Source organism: Heterodontus francisci, chromosome 27 (genome assembly GCF_036365525.1).
Source record: "Heterodontus francisci isolate sHetFra1 chromosome 27, sHetFra1.hap1, whole genome shotgun sequence".
In the NCBI taxonomy this organism is placed as follows: domain Eukaryota; kingdom Metazoa; phylum Chordata; class Chondrichthyes; order Heterodontiformes; family Heterodontidae; genus Heterodontus; species Heterodontus francisci.
In genome coordinates, this window is record NC_090397.1 from 67920121 (window position 1) to 67942681 (window position 22561).

Below are 22561 nucleotides of genomic sequence, written 5' to 3' on the forward strand. Positions count from 1 at the left end.
CCCAACAATGAAACATTCACAATATGGGAGGAACATTCAGCAGGTACGATTTTAGATTTTGCCCTTCTATACTTAGATTGTGCCCTGATAGAGCATTTTGTAGCAGGTAACGCAACAGTAGCCCAGCAAAAGTCAGCACCTTAAGGAGAGGAACAGAGAGTTAACTGAGAAAAACATAGGCTGAGATTTTCAATTGCCAGTGGGGTCAGGAAGGGGTGTGGGCGCGATTCGAAAATCATGTTCCTGGAGGGCAGCGCTGGGACACGACACAATTTTGCAAGGGTTAGGCGGGGTGGGGGGGGATAACAAGGAACCTGCTCACCTCCAGTTCAGCTCCTTGAGCTTGTTTAATGGGCCAGGGAGGGCGAGAAGGCAATTTTCAAAATTAAAATCGCCAAACCCAAATAGCCTGGTGCACATTAGTGCATTCCTGTCTGGTTCAAAGCAGGCAGAAGGTAAAGTTTATTTCGAAACCGAAAAATTTCAGGAGCTGGTGGATCTTGCACTGGATCATGAGCTTTACCTTTTGTTTGGCCACTTCTGTACTCATTGAGGCTGACGCCTTCGAAATGCTCTCTCTTCTGCAAGACAGTGGCAGGCTCCCTCATGGCTGCCGTCTGCCTTTGTCGCTTGCACTGTGCTGGCAGCTCCCGCCTCCTGGTTACTCTCAGTGCCACTAATTGGGCACCAAGCTCATCGCCGGCCCAATTAAGGTATTTACATTTCAAGATTGCAACGCAATTGTGGCTACCCAGAAATTATCTGGGTGTCAGGTTCCCGACCCTGATTTGAAAATCAAGCCCATAGGGTCTGATTTTCACTCTGTGCAAATGAATGAATTTTGAGTAAGTTTAAAATCTCACCCTGTATTTTCTGGTTTCCTTTTCTTCCATCCTATCTTGGGCACCCAATAGAGCAGGCAACTAGCTCCCAGGCTGATGCCAGTGTAGCTCTTCAGTTGACTACCAGGGAATATGCAAGAGCAGCCTAATGACCATTTCCAATTTGCATGGGTTTCCTTCTCTGCAGCTATCCTGAAAGGCCCAGGGCTAGAAATTAAAGGCCTGATTTATGACCAACAAACAACCATTGCTGCAGAATCTGTCGCACAAAGTAAAAGGGAAAAATTGTGCGACATCAGGAGCATCTAACATATATCTCAACCACTTGAAATCGAGTTTAGAGGGAGTCACAATAACTGGGTAATAGAATCTACCTGTAATATGAATGATCATTGCCGCATGTTTTTTTTCAGTTTAAGTGGATGTAGTAATAAAATCTGACACAGCCATCATTATGCTACACAGAATTCCTAGTGGCGATACTGCTGTAAGGCTCATAAATCATGCTGTTAGGCTGTATGTAGGGTAATGAGTGCTGTATGTAATCCTGTATGTGACACCAAGGCTATTGAGCGGATTTTCTCAGGAGTTTTGTTCTCTGTATTAGAGATGTGTGACACACTGAGAGTATTTTAGCAGGAGAACTTTAGGTGAATAGAATTCCCTTTGGCCAGAGTGCTAATAAAGTGGTGCTGCTAACAACATGGTGATATTGTTTGCCTGTACATTGATAAACTTAAGGTCATCCAAAACTCTGTTGCTCGTATCCTAACACTGTTACGACCAAGGCAGGAGGAGTGCACTGTCTTTCTAGTTCCACTTCTCCACAGGTCACAACATATACTTAAATGTTTACCCAGTTACCGTTAGTCAATCGTGGACTCTATTTTTATCCCAGAATAAAATACACCAACCAGGTTTCTTTTATAATAAACTGATAATGTTGTTTAATAAACAACAAAATTATCAGTAACTAAGCAAAGTATTAACACACAGATTGAAATATGAAAGTTCCCTTTAACCTTAGCCCCTTCTCTCTCATACACAGACACACACACACATACATATACACACACAGGGTTTCAGGCAAGCCTTTCAGGAAGATGCATCATCAATTTCTCTATTTCTTACACTTGCTTCTAAGAGCTTCTCATAGATGGAAAAGCTGGCAGGCTTTTCAAAGAGATGGAAAAGGCTGAGCTGGGGTGACTACGCTCGTGGCTGGTTTTTAAAAAATCTCCTTTCAGAACACTGTCCAAATACCAACTGACTGTCCAAAGCAAAACCAAAAACAATATTTGTAGAGATGAGCCCCCTGACCCCTATAAATCTTGACCTGTCACTTCTCTGTAAACATCTCCCCCCCCCCCCCCCTCCAAGGCAAAAAGCCGCTGCTGGGTATTGTCATGCTCAGCCCCCACCTGCCAAGACTACGGCACATTAATTTTGTCATTAATATCGATTTTAAACTGTTATTGGAGTGAAGAAAGGACTTGTTAAACAGATCAGCGGTGGCTGGAAAAGACATTTGCATATTTACAGATGATGATTGGAAGGTCAAAGGACCATTCCCTGACACATTCAACCCACAAGGGACCTTGATCACCAGGTATTGTGTGTAAGTGGAGCATTCCAGAGACGGCTAAAGTGATTCAATCCAAGATGTGGTCAGACCAGTTAGTCACATGACTAACTTGCTTGGTAACCTGGGTTTTTCTGAATTGTATAAACAGTTTGAACTGAGAGTGTCTGTTTTGCTCCTGGACTGAGAGATCTCCTGTCTGCTCCCATCTCATTCTCACAAGCCTCTGAATCCACGTGAACCCCAAGAAAAAAAGCCTCCTACAGCAAACTAGGTTTAAGAAGAATACTGGGCCCCAATGAAAAGCAAAATCTACCTACAATCAAGGACTCTACAGTGAGCTTGAAGAACCGCAACAAAAACTCTTCAGATATTGCCTCAAACTTTTCCACTTTATTTTTCTTCTGCTCTTTTCTGTCTCTCTTTGCCTGTGTATATCACGTATGCATGCTAGCGTGGGCGCATCGTGTATCCATAGGCGTCAACTGAACTAGAGTTTAAGTTTAATAAATTTCAACTTTTCTTCTTTAAACCTAAGAAAGCCTGTTTGCGCTGGTTTCTTTGCCTTAAGCTAAAAACACGGTGTGTTCAAAATTAAACCCTGTTACAGTCAGACTAGGTGAAGGCTGAAAGAGAACCCTAGACACCTTTCTCACTGGATCGTAACAGTATTTATCTGAAGACAGGTGACTTCCAGTACGTGTTGTTTGCAAACAAGACCTCTCTGTCCTTTTCAATGACCTCAGTGAAAAAGACGTCCATAGAATCCTTTTTCAGTTTTCCCAAATAAAACACAAGTCCTCAAAATTTAACAAAAAATCGAAGTACTTTCAGAACAGCACATACCAAGACCGTTCACCCATCGCCCTTGTGCTAACTGACCTACATTAGCTTCCAGTTGAGGAATGCTTTGATAAAATTCTCCTCCCTGTTTTCAAATCCCTCCGTGCCTTATCTCTGCCCATCTCCCGTCACCTCCTCCAGCCTCACAACTGTCCAAGGTATCTGCACTGTTCAAATTCTAGCCTCTTGAGCATCACCATTGGTGTCCAGGCCTTCAGATGCCGAGGCCCTAAATTGTGGAATTTTTTCCCCTAAACCTTTCTGCCTCTATCTCTCTTTCCTCCTTTTAAGACACTCCTTAAACCTACTTCTTTGACCAAGCTTCTGGTCATTTGTCCTAATATCTCCTTATGTGGCTCGGTGTCCAATTTTGTGTGATAACGTTCCTGTGAAGCACCTTTTGGATGTTTCACCACATTACAGGAGCTATATAAAGGAGCACAACACGATGTGTATGTATAAACAAAAAAGAAACACAGTTTAATAGAGAAATACCAAGGAAGCTTTTTGTTTAAGGGCTGCAAGGTATGTTCAGAAAAACCCGGCCTCCTCACTACCTTTTAACATTGACAGAGCTTCTATTGATGCCTGCTATGAGGTTGGGAGAGTAGCGCCTCTGGCATAGATCTACAACATTCCATGGAACTTTCAGCCACGAGCAGTTTTTTTATCATCTGCATAACTCACACTCCTGTTCCTGCTCAAAGGCTGACATCCTAAAAGTTCATGAGAAACCATAATGCTCAAATAGTGGGATCGTATTATGGCAATTTCAATCATCCCCTCCAGACAATCATTCATTAAAAACAAATGTTTTTGTTTTTTTCCAGATGAAACAAGAATTCTTTTGTTTGAAAATCTTTTTAAAATTGATTTTTAAATTTAATTCCTGCATTAAATGGGGGCACTGCTTGACTTGCAATAAATAAAGGGGCAGTTTGGTGATATTTAAACATCATTTTCAAGGCTAGTGATCTGTTCAGGTAGTTAAGCTAATCCTTCAGAACAAATACTTACTAAATATAAAAGGATTCATTTACTTGCCAGCAAAGGTCTCGCTGGTCAGAGCTGCTGTCAGACCCAGCTCTATCTATCTATATAATAGCCCTTATTTTACAGTCAGCTGCACTTGCCACTGCCCGCTAAGAAAGCTGCCCACAAAGATATAGCAATCTTCTGTAGCGTGGATTTACCCCTTTCCTGACGTCAGTTTGAATCTGGCACCAAGTCAAGGAGATCGCCAGGCATGCAGCAGCACTGATGTCAGCAAACTGGGTTAGCAGCCAAACACATTGTGAAAATACTTCGGACAGCAAACCATGAAATAACAACCTTCGAATCCCTTCATTTTTAAATTTTTACAGTGAGTGAAATAATTGGAACGTATGCATGGGCTTAAGGTAGAAGCTAGAATATCATAAACTTTATAAAAAATATTAATTGTGGAATTTTTCATAATGGAGAAATTTGACATTCAACAAATATAAAATTAGCTTCTTATGGACAGTAATTCTGTTTAGCAATAATTCTGAACTTAGTATGCTGTTTTAAAAACCCAGTTACACCTCATTCAAGATGTAACATTTTCACCAGGTTTTTTTTATAAGACTATGAGTGTAAAAGAGTGGAAGTTCTTGTCCATTCAATGATTATTAATTTATTGCCGTCTGGGGGCATCCTCTGGAGAAGCGTAGAATCACTGACAGCAACTTCTGGATTTCCGCATTTAATTGCGCATGGGCAGACTCCAGAATTTGCTGCCAGTTGCAGTGGAATAACGACAGCAAAGGCTGACAATTTTGTCATCAGTACTACCGCAAAACCCAGAGCGATATAAATAACAAACGAGACCTGTTCAGTAGCTCAGTTGATTAAGGCAATGAGTCGCTGAGCCATACAGACCAGGAAGTTTTTGGGTTGGCTCCCTAGTCTGTACAAAGTTAGATGATCTCAGTTCGGATGGCAATAGAGGCATTAAGTTAGCCCCCCTGTCTCAGGGTTCGGATTAGGGCAGAGTTCCCACTCCTTGTTGCTATCCGGTAACCTTTGCTGCTGGTGCTTGTATGTCGACATTAGGTGAGAGCAGGGTCTGGCTGTCCTGCTCCTTCCACCTTCCCTGTCACCTAGCAGTACTCAATAACTAGCACTCACGAACTAGGCTCACACATGAAGGGTAACCATTTGGGCGGTAGCATCCTGGAACCAGACCCCATTAAGAAGACAACGTTAAACTGTACCCAAACTGCGAGTTGATGAACCCGATCCCGCAGAATCTGTGGGGGTGAAATTGGACATGGCTGAGGACACGGCAAAGCTGGGATTGCCTTGGCCGCCTGTTATATCCACCCAATATTCAGATCCGTAGACATGATAGAAATTAATATCAGGCATGTTGTACAACGGGTGACTCAATTTTGTTTGTTTGCCTCCCCGCCCATGTTCAATTTCAACCCCATGTTTTTAGGAGAGTAAGGAGAGGAGACGATTGGTTTGGCAGGGGGCTGGGGGGGGGGGGGGGGGTGCAGGTGCAGTGGGTGGTTGGTGGGAACTGTATTATATTGTAGTTATATCCAATGAACAATTACCTGTTTCCTTTGTGCTTTTGCAGAATTCATTAAGAAAGGCAGGAACTACAATCTGAATTTAGAAAATAACTGACAGTGGTTATTATTAGACTGTCTTGGGAAATGCCCAGTGTCTGTGTCCGTTTTGAAACAGCCACTTACAATGGAAGTGTGTAAATATATTGAATCTGTTTCAAAACTCAGGCTTGTCCTACGACAGCTTTCAAATCCGGACTGACTCTGCTTGATAAACTGCAGTCACAATGGGTGGATCCAGTACCCAATATGAGCAGAGAAACCATCCATCTGATATTGAAACCCAACGCACAATTTTCCGAAGAATTTCAATCCTGAATTGCAAATCAAACATTGTAGCAGATGTTCAGATGGTAGCTAAGGTTTCAAAGAGTTGACTTAGTTTTGAAATGGTCTAAAGCTATTAAAGAGGAAGAAAATAAACAGCCATTTTCAATTGAGCAGGAAAGATGTGGCTGTGATCGGTTCAAAAGGCGACTGTTAGTGTTACCTGATGGTTTAGTGAGTAAATGTGTTGCTGTATTAAGCCTTACAGATCAGGTTTAATTTCCAGTTTGTGCTGAGATAGCTAATGTCAGTCGGGATGTTGGTGCCCCTAAGTTTGGAAAGGGAACAATGCAATTGATTTCTTGCTTCTGATCGTTATTCAGTGAGTGTCCCGCCCTTTCCAACTTCCCTGGCTGACAATTGTCATGTGTGGATGGATGAGGATGAAATTGGGGTTGGTTGTGATGCCCATCACAGTGCCATCATCTACTTTTTATTCTTTCACGAGATGTGGGCGTCGCTGGCAAGGCCAGCATTTGTTGACCATCCCTAATTGCCCTTGACAACTCAGTGGCTTGCTAGACCATTTCAGAGGGCAGTTAAGAGGCAACCAGATTGCTGTGGGTCTAGAGTCACATGTAGGCCAGACCAGGTAAGGACAGTAGATTTCCTTCCCTAAAGGACATTAGTGAACCAGATGGGTTTTTACGACAACCGATGGTAGTTTCATAGCACTATAACATAGCTTTCAATTCCAGATTTTTAAAATTAATTAATTGAACTTATTTATTAATTGAATTTAAATTCCACCAGCTGCCATGGTGAGATTTGAACCCGTGTCCCCAGGGCATTGGCCTGGGACTCTGGATTACTAGTTCACTGACATTACCACTACGCCACCGTCTCCCCCTAACGCCCTCTGGGACCAAAATGAAGAATGGTGACCTTGGTGAAGTAGTGGAGAGTGCCTGGTGTGCGTGGAATTGAACACTGCTAAGGAGGCGCCACCTTCAGAGGAGAGGGGGAAAACTCTCCTCTTAAAGGCTTAAAAAGACGAAAGTAGGGGAAGGAAGAAGGTAAGGATAAATGGGCTAGGTTATTAAAACAAAAGTACTGTCTTTTCCAATAATGATCAATGTTAAATTAGGATTGGTGGTTAATCGATAGCACTCTTGCCTCTAGGTCAGGAGGTTGAGTTCAGGTGCGACTTTGGAATTTGCGTGCATTAAAACAGGTGAACGTTCCAGTACAGCACTGCTGCATTGCAATGCTGAAGATGTTGCCCTTTGGATGAAACAATAAACTGAGCTCCTATTGGGGTGTTAAAGATCCCATTGGGACTATTGGAAGAACAACAATGGTATCCTTCACAACATTCCATCCTCAACTAACACCAAACAACCAAAAATAACCTACCACCTGGTTATTCAACATGTTTGCTGTTAATTGGCTGTTACTGGCACAGAAATGGCTGCTGAATTTACCAACAAGATGACCTAAATAATTCAACATGTGAGGCACTAGGAGAAGTTTTGATTATAATACAAAACAAAGTATTTCTTAAATCAGCATTTTGCTATTTGTGTTATTAATTATATATAGGCCAGCTTCCTCTCATCTGGCGCACTTGCAAAAAAAGCTAAAAATCAGTGTGTTGTAACCGGTTAAATTAAAAACCTGTCCATTTTAAATTGGCACCTCATTGGCAGCTGTTGAGTTTGGGTTCAATTTCTTCAGAATCCACAAAGTATTTGCTTGAAACGTTGAGCCACGACAACCGCAGATCAAATCTTGAACCGAGGGTTTTTCACCACTTCACGTTGTGATTTTAGTGACAAATGAGATGGCATCACTGCATCACCAATGATCTATTCTGTCTTCACTAATCTGGTATAGTTGTTACCAGGACAATGCATTCTTTCTTTGTTGTGGGTACATAACATTCTGTTTTTTATTAAATATTATTCCCACCCCCACCCCCCCCCCCACCTCACTTTTTCTTGTGGCGTGTTCCATGCAGAGATTGAGTAAACTAGGCCTGTACTCTCTGGAGTTTAGAAGAATGAGAGGTGTTGTAATTGAAACGTATAAAATTCTTAAGGGGCTTGACAGGGTAGATGCTGAGAAAATGTTTCCCCGCCTTGGGAATCTAGAACACGGGGTCACAGTCGCAGAATAAGAGGTCGGCCATTTAGGACTGAGATGAGGAGAAATTTCTTCACCCAGTGGGTTGTGCATCTTTGGAATTCTCTACCCCAGAGGGCTGTGGATGCTCAGTCATTGAGTATAATAAAGACAGATCTCTGGGTGTTAAGGGATAGCGCGGTAAGGTGGAGTTGAGGTAGATGATCAGCCATGATCTTGCTGAATAGCGGAGCAGGCTCGAAGGGTCAAATTGCCTACTCCAGCTCCTATTATGTTCTTTTTTGTTATTATCAGTTTAAAGCAAGGGAAGGAGTATTCTCTCCCTCTTTCCTCCTCCAACCCCCCACCCAGTTTTCCTGTCCCCAGTTCATGCATGTTTGTGAATAGAGGAAGATCTTTCCTGCTGCTTATCAGAGGTGATATCTGTTCTATGTGAAACACTGGGAGCATGCCGTTGTTCCCTGGCAAATTTAATAGTGAAGTGTGAGGTGTTTTATTTTGATGGAAGGAATAGAAGGAGGCCACTTATTCCTAGAATGGTAAGAATCTAAATGGGGTAGAGGAGAAAAGAGATCTGGAAGTACAGAGCCTTAAATCAGTAAATTTAGCAACAGAAGTTGATATGGCCATAAACCGTACAAACAAGTACTGGGGTTCATTTTCTAGAAGAATAGACCACAAAATCAGGGTGGTCATGTTAAATTTATATAGAACCTTGGTTCAACTACATTTGGAGTTACTGTGTGTAGTTCCAGTGTCCATACTACCAAAAGAACATTGAAGCACTGGAGAAAGGATTTCAAAGGATGTTTCCAGAATTGAGGAGATGCAACTAATCAGGAAAGATTGAGGGGGCTGAGACTCTTTTTTTGTGGAAGAGAGTAGAGGTCTTTAAAATGATCAAACTGCTCAATAGACTGGACATGAAGAATGTGTTTACATTTGTGGATGAGTCTGGAACAGGTGGGCATAAATATAAGACAGCCCCTAACAGATCAAATAAAGAATTTTGGAGGAATTTCTTTTACACCCAGAGAGTGGCGAGAATGTGGAACTCGCTGCCACATAAAAGTGATAAGATAGCATTAATATATTTGAGGAGGTTTGAAGCATGCATGAGGGAGAAGGGAATAGTGGGTGTAGGGATCAGGTGGGAAGGAGTAATTAAATGGTATTGGGTTTGCGTGGAGCATATATACAGGCATAGACACTTGGGCCTGAAGGCTTGTTTTTGTGCTGTAGGTTCTTTGTAATTCAATGTAATCTCACTGAAATAGAGAAGCCACTCTTAAACTCAGACCATGAGTTGTGTGGAGAGCTGCATTGTGGTGGTATCTCCCTCCCCCCCCACCCCTTACTTTTCCCTTGACCCCTTCTGGGGAATTACTGGTCCTCTTAATACCTCACTAGAGTGGTACAATTGAAGTAAGCATTTGAGGTTTAGTGTCAGGTTTGAAGATGCAAATCCTCACTCTCACCACTGTGATTCAGAATTTCAGTACGGTGCTGAACGGCATCACTACATGACTGACAGTTGAGGCATTTCCAGTGGCTTGTTGTTAGCCCTGATGTTCAGCTCCACAAAACGTACTTTAGTAATTCATAGGTGTGGATTGTTACAACGTGAGCAGTGCTATAAATAAGTAATGCAGACCTATTATGGAATGAATACTCGGTGCTATGGACAGTGTTTGTTTGCACTCCTTAGCAACCTCAGTAGATCACCTTGTACCTTTATCAGCCTTCTATTGTCTTCATTGCATATGACAGAGAAAGATTATGTCAACAATGAATGGTCTTCATTCATTTTTTAAAGTGCAACTCAATCCCTATTTATATAACCCAGCGAATCTGTCATTCCGAGTAGCCTGACGTCACCAGGAACAGGCAACTTAGCTGCTGATGGAATTTTCTTCATAACTGTAACCCATCATCCCTGCTAACATCCTGATCAACCTATGCTGCACCTTTGCCACACATTTACACTGGGACCATGTTATTTCATAGCTGGTGCTTAGTGCTCAGGCTTGACCCTGCCAGTGTGGGGGCCAATATTGTATGCATACCCCTACAGTTTCCTGTCCTTGTGCTCCAAAATAAATGAATAAAGCAGCTGCTGTGTAAAATCAATCAGATATTAATTAGTCCTTTTTTTTTTAAAAGTTGCTAGCCGTGCTCGTATTAGGGAGAGGAGGCTTGTGGCCACATTAGCAGAATGAAAATTTTGGGGTCCAAGACAAACCCACTGGACCGCATTATAGCAGAGCCCCAGCGTTTTCTATCTTTTGTTTTCCCTAGCAGCTATTTCAGGATCGATGATGCACAAACTGCAAAGCAAAACAACTTTTAAGACGGTATTGTTCATCATATTCCGCAGCTTTGCGGATAGTGGCCATTTCTGATTTGAATGCATTCTATCAGTTTTTGTGTATACAGGGTGTTTATAAAGTCCTTGTGCAACTTAAAACATTAATAACTTTGGATGTGCACATGATAGAAGCAGACTGTAAATGGCATGTGAAAGTATAATTCATAAAGATTTGTAATGTTAGTGTTAATGCTGTGTTTAATGTTAATGAAATCATTCAGCAACAACCGGAGAATTTATTCAGTGAAAATCGAATTAAACAATGTAACACAAATGATGATGGTTGTGTTGAAGCCTAGAAATTTGAACTGTATTATAATAAAACTTTATGAACGATGCTTTCATATTCTGGTTAGTTTGCTTCTATCGTGTGCACACCCAAAGTTATTAAAGCTGCACAAGAACTTTATAAACACCTTGTATTTATTGCCTGAAGCAGTTTTGTGTGTTCACGTTTTTTGCTTGAAGATCGCACGTGATGCATGTTCAGTATCTCGTAGAAAACTCCATAATCTTCCCATGTATCTAACTCCGAGCATAAAAATAGTCTTCTCTCATTCCGACTGTAATCAAGGTTGACTATCCCTGAATCCAGTTCCTAATGGACGATTGTCCACAAGAAAAACTGTTCCTCAATGGTTACAATTGATACTAAATTTAAATTGTCAATTTAATTCAGAAAAGCCACAGGATGATTAGGTATGGAAAAGGGGGTAAATAAACTAGGTGGAATCCCAGGTATGTTAGGGACAGAGTAAGAAGGAGCCTTATTCTCCAGTTAGCTATTACTGTACCTGATCTGGGGAGTGTTGGTGCAGATACTGGGTGCCCAAGATTGGAAAGTGTTCCATTCTCCAACATTAAAATCTCTCACCTTAACCTGAAAAACAGTCACCAAAATAGAAAGTATAGTAACACCAATTAAAAGTGAGATATCTGCTGGAATCAGGGGAACGTACAGGAAGTCATGCGAGTTTACACGGCTAGTTAGGAACTATAATGCATCTTGTAATCTCAAAAGTACATAAATTCCAGAAATTAAGATAGAAGCTTCCAATTGCTCTTTAAAGCCCTTCATTTATACATGGAATCACTGTACATAGACTGTATATCATAGAATCAGGCCATTTGGCTCATCTGTCCATGCCAACGTTTATGCTCCACACCAACCTCTTCCCATCCCTCTTCAAACCTTATCAGCATATTCTTTTTTCACTTGTGTGTTTATTCAGCTGATCATTAAATACAATAGTATGGTTATGATTTTTATTTAATTGTTTTTCCCCTCTGGGCCACAAATCATCTGTCTGAATAAACATAATTATGTACAGGAATGGGAAGGCTCCACAACTGACTGCAACCTTGCACTGTTCAGGACTTAGACTGCACATTGAGAACAGTGTGACTGAATGAGGGAGTGGTACAGTGGAGAGAAAGGGAGCACATTTTACCCTTGGCAAATCAAAGAAAAGAAAGAATTTTGAAACTGTGGACTAGGTTGTCAGTTAAAAAAACCAGAAGGATCACATGGGTGCTTTGTTACTGCTGAATCTATTTAAAAGTATTAACTTGCTGAACATCAATATTTTCCGGAGCAGGAAATGATCCTTGGGTTCAAATAAGTGCATCCTTTTTAAAAAAAAAAATAAATTAGATAATCCCACCTGCCTGCTTTTCACCTTTCTTAAGAGGAGGGTTTGTCGAGGTATCTAAGTTAGCAAACAGCGTAGAAACACAACACAAATTAATTTCAAGCAGAACTGTGACAATCGGACAAGAGGGCACATCGGTTCAAACCAGCAAAAGGCGAAGTTCTTCACTTCGAGTGATCGGAAAGACTTGCAATCATGTAGCACCTTTCGTGTTGTCCGAAAGCACTTTACAGTGAATGACAAAATACTTTTGAAGTGTAGTCACTGTTGTAATGTAGGAAACACGGCAGTCAATTTGCACACAGCAAACTCCCACAGACAGCAATGTGATAATGACCAGATAATCTGTTTTTTAGTGATGTTGATTGAGGGACTGGCCAGGACACTGGGGATAATTCCCCAACTGTTCAGAATAGTGCCATGGGATCTACCTGACATGGCCTCAGTTTTACATCTAATCTGAAAGACAGCACCTCAGGACAATGCAGGACCCCCTCAGTACTGCATTGGAGTATAAGCTTTGTGACTTTTGAGCTCAAGTCCTGAAGTGGCACTTGAATCCACAATCTTCTGACTCTGAGGCAAGAGTACTACCAACTGAGCCACGGCTGACACTTTGTAAAAGTACCGCCAACTGAACACAATTGGAATTGGCAATTGGCAGCACCTCAGCTATCTACAATCTATAACAATGACACAGATGAGGGGACCAAGTGTAATGTATCCAAGTTTGCTGACGATACAAAGTTAACTGGGAAAGTAAGCTGTGAGGAGGATGGCAAAAGGATATAGACAGGTTGAGTGAGTGGCCATGAATATGGCAGATGGAATATAATGTGGGGAAGTGTGAAGTTGTCCACTTTGGTCAGAAAAATAGAAAATCAGAATATTTTTAAATGGTGAGAAACTGGGAAGTGTTGGTATTCAGAGGGACCAGGCTGTCCTTGTACATAAATCAGAGTTAACATGCAGGTACAGCAAGCAATCAGGAAGACAAATGGTATGTTAGCCTTTATTACAAAGGGATTGGAGTATAGAGTAAATAAGTCTTACTATAATTATATAGGACCTCGGTGAGACTAAACTTAGAGTAAAGGCCTGCTACCCAGTCCGAACCCAACGGGACCCGACGACATGTGTTGGGTCGGGTTGCACTTCCAGGTCTGGCATTCGGGCTCAGGTCGGACACGCTCTATCACAGGTAAGTGGCTCCACAGTTAATGTCATTTTTGGCTAGAAAGGTGGTTTTGTTACAGTTATTTTAAGCTTGTGCAGATCAGTAACAAAGTGAAAAATGGAAGGACTTGGGTCGGGCTTGGGTTTTTTTTTGTAGACCTGAGCAGGCCTTAAACTTGGAGTACTGTGTCCAGTTTTTGTCTCCTTACATGAGGAAGGCTATATTTGCCTTAGAGGGAGTACAATGAAGGTTCACCAGACTGGTTCCTGAGATGAGAGGATTGTCCTACCAGGAGAGATTGAGTAGTCTAGGCCTATGTTCCCTAGAATTTAGAAGAATGAGAGGTGATCTTATTGAAACATATGATTCTGAGGGGGCTTGACACGGTAGATGCTAAGAGGAGGGTTCCCCTTCTGGAATCCAGAACGAGGGGGCATAGCTTCAGAATAAGGGGTTGCCCATTTGAGACCGAGATGAGGAATTTCTTTTCTGAAGGTTGTGAATCTTTAGAATTCTCTACCCCCAGAGAGCTGTGGAGGCTGAGTCACTGACTGTATTCAAGGCTGAGATAGATATACTTTTGAATTATAGGGGAGTTGAGATTTATGGGGGAGCGGGGGGGGTTGTTGGCAGGAAAGTGAAGTTGAGGCCAAGATCAGATCAGCCTTCATCTTATTGAATGGCAGAGCAGGCTGGAGGGGCCGAATGGCCGCCTCCTGCTCCTATTTCTTATGTTGTGAATGGAAAAAATGCACAGCTGCTCCTGAGGTTAGGATTAAGGAACAATAACTTGCAATAATATAGCATCCCAAGGAACTTCACAGGAACAGTACCGAACAGAATTTGACACCGAGCCACGTAAGACAATATTAGGGCAGATGACCAAAAGCTAGGTCAAAGAGCTAGGTTTTATGGAGTATCTTAAAGGAGGAAAGAGAGGCAGAGTGTTTTAGGGAGGGAATTCCATTGCTAAGTACCCAGGCAGGCGAGGGCTTGGCCGCCAATGGTGGAGCGATATGAAATTGGGCATGCACAAGGGGCCAGAATTGGAGTGGAGAGATCTCAGGGTTGTTGGGCTGGAGGAGATTAGAGAGAGAGGGAGGGACGAGGCTATGGAGTGATTTGAGAACAAGTAGAACAAGCTTTTCTGTTCGTGGTCAGCTGAGGAATGTTTCATGCTGACACTGGGTATCTGGAATTGCGCAACACTGAATGACATCCCTCACCTCACTGTGATCAGCACAAAAATATTTAAGAAAAAGAATCGAGTCATACTGACTGATTCAATAATCCTCCCACTCACCTCGTTCCTCCACTCATGTTCATTGTGAGTCCGAAGGTTGCAGATTCAAAGCCCACTCCAGGACTTCAGCACATAATCTAGGCTGACACGGCATTGTCAGAGGTGTCATTTTTCAGATGAGGCATTGAACTGATTATTCCGATGGATGCACAAGACCTCCTGGACCTATTCAGAGAAAAGTAGGAAGTTCTCTGGATGTTCTGGCCAACACCCTTCCCTCAATCAACATTAGTAAAACATGTGCATTAGTAAACATTAGTAAAACTGCACAGTGGTGCAGTGGTTAGCACTGCAGCCTCACAGCTCCAGCGACCTGGGTTCAATTCTGGGTACTGCCTGTGTGGAGTTTGCAAGTTCTCCCTGTGTCTGCGTGGGTTTCCTCCGGGTGCTCCGGTTTCCTCCCACAAACCAAAAGACTTGCAGGTTGGTAGGTAAATTGGCCATTATAAATTGCCCCTAGTATAGGTAGATGGTAGGGAAATATAGGGACAGGTGGGGATGTGGTAGGAACATGGGATTAGTGCAGGATTAGTAAAAATGGGTGGTTGATGGTCGGCACAGACTCGGTGGGCCGAAGGGCCTGTTTCAGTGCTGTATCTCTAAACTAAACTAAACATACAGCTTAAACAGCTCATGCATGTGGGATCTTCCTATGCACATATTGACTGCTGTGTTAGTCCGCATTATAACAGCGACTACACTTCAAAAGTGACTAACCAGTTGTGAAGCGTTTTGGGATGTCTTGAAGCTGTGCATAATGCAAGTCCTTTTTTAACTACAATCTCCCATGCCATAATCAATTCATTGGCTATAAAAATTAATTTTCAACCAGTATTTAATGAGTTTGCGTGTATACATAACATGCACATCTACACTTGCAAGTATGCAGATATGAACACTTCTTCTAAATGATTAGCTCAAGAATCTTTTTCTTAAAATGTATTTGAACCAGCCCCCAGTAAGAAGGGGACAGCTTGACTGATTCACCCACAGAGATCTGATAACTGATTTCAGATTATGGGGAAGTTTTAACCTCCAATGATGGGTGGGTTGGAGACTGTTGGGGAGGTTTAAAAAAAAATTTTGAATCTCAAATCTGAGCTCAACTCACCGGCTTCCAGTTTTAAGACCAATCCGCCCTTAGGATGCAAGTCAGTCACTGAAATATTTTTAAGGAGGCTCCATTTCAACAGGATTTTTTTCATTCTTAACTCGTGGAGGCCAGATGTCCCGATGCCCGGGAATCACAGAATGTAAAAAGAGTTGGATGGGGTCGGAAGAATGAAGCAAGTGCATTTTACAGCACTGCTTGAGAGCCAGGAGGAGCAGGAGCCTGTTTTCTCCAGGCCCCACAAGCTTACCTGTACGTGGTTGGATCCCAGGATAACAGATTGGCTGTCGGACGGGAAACCTGTTGATAAATTCTGCAGGAAGTCCAGGAAACCCGTACCGCTGGGTTTTCCATTCGCATGCGAACAACCCCCTCCACCCCCTCACAGTTCTGAGTAGATATCAGAGTCTGTGTTGGCAGTTTGAGGTTTGAATGCTGTGTCACGCCAACTGTGTTAATCCAGTTCTTTAAACAATTGTTGAAGCAGCTTGGACCAAGTCCCAACTGATATTAATCAAGGTGGAAGCATCAACACTGACTGTTGGAAACAAAAGTTTCAAAGCCAGTCTCATAATGACTCATCTGCTAAGAACAATTTACAACTGTGGCACACAGACCAAAAATCCCTGGGTGAAATCTTACTTAGTGCTAAATTAGCCTGAAGTTTGGGTTAGGAAGGAGGAAATAGTCCCAGGCTCTCGCTGGAGAATGCATCTGTATAAACATCAGGTGAAGAAAGAATTAGCTGTCAGCCATTAAAACCCTGCCAGAAATTAATGCCTAGGCTCATACAGGAAGCATGACCCCCAACTGTTTGGTGCCTCAGGGCAGTTTACTTTATTTAAGGCTCCATATAACTTCAACAGTCAAGATACAGCCTGTCGAACTATTCAGCAGTGAGCACCTTCAGAAGAGGAGAAAATTGGCAAAAATAAAGAACTCCTAAACTAACCAAATTTCTTCTAACTGTTACCACATTGAGGAAAAAAAACAACTCTGACCCCCATTCTTTTACTTGCTTACTGGTTCACGATGAGTTTTGATATAGCCTTGTTTCATTAATTGCCACATAAAACATCATGTACATTTATAAGAGATTTCAAGGCTATCACTATTTTGGGGCACCAACAGTTGCTGTAAATATTGACGAAGTGTCTGATTTTCCCTCATCCCCTCTTGCTTTGTTTCATTTTCTTATTCTTTTTCTTTGTTTGTAATTAACATCACTGAACATGTCAGCCATGACTCAGTGGTAGCACTCTCAGCTCGAATTCAGAAGGTCTTAGGTTCAGGCCCACTATGGAGACTTGAGTAAATAATCTATTTTGACACTCCCAATGCAGAACTGGGGGAGTGCTGCACTGTCAGAGGTGCCCTCTCTCTAATGAGACATTAGGCTGAGGCCTGAAGTTGGTGTAAAAGGTCCTATGGTACAATTTCCCACCCTGCCCCGGGGGCCTAGCCAGCATTGATTCCCTCAACCAACATCACTAAAATGGATTCATTGGTCGTTTATCTCATTGCTATTTGTGAGATCTTGCTGTGCACAAATTAGATGCCATGTTTCCTACATTACAGCAGTAACTACATTTCAAAAGTACTTAATTAGCAGCAAAGCTTTGGGACATTGTGAAAGTTGCTGTATAAATCCACTTTTTTTTCTTTCTTCAAATTCTAATAGGCAGCACTGTGTTAGTTTGTTATTAGGCACATTAGTTGTCAGTCTCTTAACAGAAAGGAATGGGAGGATGAGTTAGAACCATAGAATCATAGAAAAGTTATGGCACAGAAAGAGGCCATTTAGCCCATCGTGCCCGTACTGGCTGAAAAAAACTAACCACTCCATCTAATCTCACCTTCCAGCACCTGGTCCGTAGCCTTGCAGGTTACAGCACTTCAGGTGCATGTCCAGGTACCTTTTAAATGAGTTGAGGGTTTCTGCCTCCATCACTGATCCAGGCAGTGAATTCTAGACACCCACCATCTTCTGAGTGAAAATGTTTTTCCTCATCTCCCCTTTAATCCTGCCAATCACCTTAAATCTGTGCCCCATGGTAATTGACATCTCGACTAGGGGAAACATGTCCTTCCTGTCTACTCTATCTAGGCCCCTCATCATTTTGTACACCTCAATTAAGTCACCCCTCAGCCTTCTCAGGCTAGGGTTGTTTTCCGTAGAACCATCGCATCTTTCCTCGTAGTTGCAACTTTCAAGCATTGGCAACATTCTTGTAAATCTCCTCTGTACTCTCTCCAGAGCAATTATGTCCTTCCTGTAATGTGGCGACCAGAACTGTACGCAATACTCCAGCTGTGGCCTTAACCAGTGTTTTGTACAGTTCCAGCATCACATCCCTGCTTTTGTATTCTATACCTCGGCCAATAAAGGAAAGCATTCCATATGCCTTCTTCACTACTTTTATCTACCTGTCCTCCACCTTCAGGGAGCTGTAGACATGCTCTCCAAGGTCTCTCACTTCTTCTACGCCTCTCAATATCCTCCTGTTTATTATGTATAAAGTATTGCATTGAGTTGTCCTTCGAAATACAGAGGTGGTTTAATTTATTTTTCTAATTGTCCTCTCTCCAATTCCCACTTCCTTCTGACATGCTCCTGATCACTACCCGGCTAGAAAGATAAGTCTTTAGATGTTATTTGAGAGCAGGTCTGGCCATTAAGGGGTCACTACCCTTCCAACTTTCAACCCTAAACTGTCTTTTTCTTTAAGGAGCTTGTTCAGTTTGTGTTTCTAATAGAAATTGGCAGCTAACATCATATATTCAGAGGGGCAGTGGTATTTTTAGCTTGTTTTCTGCTGATTCTTTTTGTCTGAGTTTACAATAAAATATCCAAAGTGAATCACTTCAGGCTGTTCATGTGAGCGCAAAACCACCAGGGCCTTGAGCCCAAATCCTTGAGCATAGCAAAAATATCCCAAGGTGCTCCCTAGAGAAGGGGACACCGACAAGTTTGCCACCGACAAGTTTGCCACCACCAGAGAAGGCAGCCACCAGTTCCAGGAGATAACTGCATTGCATCTAATTCTGCAGAACGAAACGAGAAACTAACACGCAGGCAGAAAGCAGGAATTTCTGCCTGAGAAAGGGCATTGAATAAGGGTATCCCCCACCCTAACTGACGATTGAGGCTACACCACAACTGAAACATTTTGATTTTAATACAAATATCAAACCTTTTTTTTCCCTGAGCTGTGCCTCTCGTACTACCCGCTGGTCTTGGACTTTAACAAAGGTGGTAATGGCACATTCATGGATGAATAAGCAGTTGGCATTCAGTGTCTAGACTTGGACATGAATAGTCACTTGGGTGATGTGGCAGAGGGTTGCCCTTGGAACAATGTAACTGGATAACTTACAGCTCCCTGAAGAGAAGGGGAACAAAGTGGAGAGAAAAAAGTGAAAATATTTGCAGTTCTGTTTCCGGATGTAACCCCTAATTCCAGTTTCAATGCCATTGATCCTCGGGTCATTGAGGTGTTAAGTTACCGATAGAGTTTTCAAAGAAAAGAAAAAAGAAAGACATGCGTTAAATAGCGTTTTTCACAACCACCGGATGTCCCAAAGCACTTTACAGCCGATTAAGTACTTAGGAAGTGGAGTCACTGTTGTAATGTAGGGAAAAGTGGCAGCCAATTTGCGCACAGCAAGCTCCCATGAACAGCAATGTGATAATGACCAGATAATCTGTTTTTGTGATGTTGATTGAGGGATAAATATTGACCAGGACACCAGGAATAACACACCTGCTCCAGTATAGTGCCATTGGCTCTTTTATGTCAACCTGATAGGGCAGACACTATATCAGTTAAACATCTCATCCGAAAGACAGCACCTCTGACAGTGCAGCTCTCCTCAGTACTGCACTGGAATGTCAGCCTTGATTTTAGTGCTCAAGTCCTTGAGTAGGCCTTGAACCCAGAACCTTGTGACCCAGAGGTCAGAGTGCTACCCACTGAGTCACAGCTGAGAACTATTCCTTGATTTGGATTCCATGAGCTAGCTCTCGGCATTTCCCACACCACGTTACTGACTGAGACATGCAAAATGGTCATCTAATCTTTCAGCAGGATAACGGAGCCAGAATTAACAGTATTCGTGCCAATCCCCCAGAATGTGAAGTTGAACGAGGCTGATATATCAGCAGCTTAGCCTGCTGTAACAGAAGGATTGAGTGTCCTGGCTTTCTTTCTGTGCCTCCACCCCACCTCTCGTTCTCTTTTGTAAGTGGAGCTTTCTGTCCTATGAATCTTAATATTCAGAGTGTAGGATTATAACCAAGCTTCAACAGAGCAGGTAGGCACTGGGCAGCTCTACCATCCTAAAGGCCACATTGTCAAGCTGCTTTAAAAAAAAAAGGTCCCAGATGTTTGTGGTCACTTCAGCTTGCACTGGTATGTTAGAAATATGTCCTGCTGCTCAACTCTGAAGTACAAAGGAATGCTTGGGATTTGAGCTTGTGTGGTTTTTTTTTGGCTGGTCTCAGTTGAAAATTATATAATTGATTTTAACAAATAAATATTGCAAAGTTGATGAAGTTTACAGGCTAGAGGAGAATAGCCACCGGAGATCCAAAGATGATGCCGACATTTCATTGCAGCAAAATCCAAGCTGCTGCTGGGTATCCTTCCATGGCCTTGCTACCTCTCCAGTCAAATTTCCCATGTCATATCCACCATTCTACAGACTCCTAATGTGTTGTGGATTCTCACTCCTCCACCACCAACCACTACCCCCACCCCACAGTCCTGCCATCAACTTCCAACTGCTAACCCTGTCTGACAACAATTCACTTGACATAAACCCAGAATTGAACCCAAGGATAGAAACATTTACAGCACAGAAGGAGACCATTCAGCCCATTCTGTCCGTGCCAGCTGAGAAAAAGCTATCCAGCTTAATCCCACCTTCCTGCGCTTGGTCCGTAGCCCTGTAAGTTATGGTACTTCAAGTGCATATCCAAGCATTTTTTTTAAATGTATTGCAGTTTTCTGCCTTTACCACCCTTTCAGGCAGTGAGTTCCAGACCCCCAGCACCCTCTGGGTGAAAAAACTATTCCTCAACTCCCCACTTATTCCTTCTACCAATTACTTTAAAACTATGCCCCTTTCTGCTAACAGAAATATGTCCTTCCTATCCACTAAATCTAAGCCCCTCATTATTTTACACACCTCAATTAAATCTCCCCTCAGGCTTGTCCATTCCAGAGAATCTTCTGGTCTATCTCATACTGAGAGTACAGCAGTACATCAGCCAATTGCTGTACCTACCAGGGTATCATGGAAGAGAGAGGGAATCAGCTTCGAAACTTCATCTTTATAATGCTTCATCTTTCTTGTCTTGCGAGCTAAAGATTTTAACTTTTTAATCTTTCCAGGAAGCATCTATCAGTTTGGAACGAACATTGATAATATTCCATTTTACAACTCGTTTGTACATTCATCTGCTGCTGGAGTTGACCTGAAATGCCAGTTGAATCGAGATATTCCGAGATGGACTACAATGTGTCACCTGGGAACAAGCTGCATGACATTGGAAGAATGGGAAGTCATGACAGTGGCTTCAGTTCCAGATCTAGGAACTCTGTCTCGGTAAGTGTAATGCCCTGTAACATTCCCAGGCTAATGACAAGCAAAAGGTTCAGACTTTAGGCAGTTTGCCTCATTTTTGCCATGAGAGGCTTGTACTATTTACACCAGTCTTGGCTCAGTCAGTAGCACTGTTATCTGAGTCAGAAGGTTGTGGGTTTAAGCCCCACTTTGGGAGTTTAGCATCTTTTGAAGGAAAGACTTAAACTTAAAATATCCCTAGTCAAATCACTCAAACACCTCAAAGTGCTTCATATGCACTTATTGTGATTTATTTTGTGGGTTGCAAATCTTACAACCTCCTTAGTATCAGAGTAACTCACCTCCTGACTCCCCAAAGCCTGTCCACCATCTACAAGGCACAAGTCAGGAGTGTGATGGAATACTCTCCACTTGCCTGGATGGGTGCAGCTCCAACAACACTCAAGAAGCTCGACACCATCCAGGACAAAGCAGCCCGCTTGATTGGCACCCCATCCACAAACATTCACTCCCTCCACCATCGATGCACAGTGGCAGCAGTGTGTACCATCTACAAGATGCACTGCAGCAATGCACCAAGGCTCCTTAGACAGCACCTTCCAAACCCATGACCTCTACCAACTAGAAGGATAAGGGCAGCAAATGCATGGGAACACCACCACCTGCAAGTTCCCCTCCAAGTCACACACCATCCTGACTTGGAATTATATCGCCGTTCCTTCACTGTCGCTGGGTCAAAATCCTGGAACTCCCTTCCTAACAGCACTGTGGGTGTACCTACCCCAAATGGACTGCAGCAGTTCAAGAAGGCAGCTCACCACCACCTTCTCAAGGGCAACTAGGGATGGGCAATAAATGCTGGCTTAGCCAGTGACGCCCACATCTCATGAATGAATTAAAAAAAAAGAAAAGGGGTGAATGTTGCTATTTTATTTTTAAAGATAAAGGAAGCTCTCACGATTTTTTTTTAAAGAAAAACTTCAAACATTGAGAAAGAAAAGAGTGATTTTATTGTAAACTAAATACAGTGATGGTATCAGATTGCCTGGGTAGGTGGAATAAAGAAAGCAGACTAACAAATT

The 22561-nt window shown here is 42.5% G+C and overlaps 2 protein-coding genes across 2 annotated transcripts in view; one reads left to right on the forward strand and one right to left on the reverse strand.

The window, feature by feature from the left end:
• LOC137384955 (uncharacterized) overlaps nucleotides 1-18117 on the reverse strand; it is a 60804-nt gene extending 42687 nt beyond the window's left edge. The window contains exons 1-3 of the mRNA XM_068059667.1: nucleotides 18033-18117; nucleotides 16141-16271; nucleotides 11442-11527 (exon numbers count right to left, since the gene is read on the reverse strand). Coding sequence (XP_067915768.1) covers nucleotides 11442-11527; nucleotides 16141-16271; nucleotides 18033-18117 — 302 coding nt within the window. The remainder of the gene's footprint in view (nucleotides 1-11441; nucleotides 11528-16140; nucleotides 16272-18032) is intronic.
• The window catches only part of LOC137384883 (proline and serine-rich protein 2-like), a 58962-nt gene that overhangs the window by 25148 nt on the left and 11253 nt on the right, over nucleotides 1-22561 (forward strand). The window contains exon 3 of the mRNA XM_068059536.1: nucleotides 21287-21500. Within this exon, the coding sequence (XP_067915637.1) occupies nucleotides 21375-21500 (126 nt within the window). The 5' untranslated portion in view covers nucleotides 21287-21374. The remainder of the gene's footprint in view (nucleotides 1-21286; nucleotides 21501-22561) is intronic.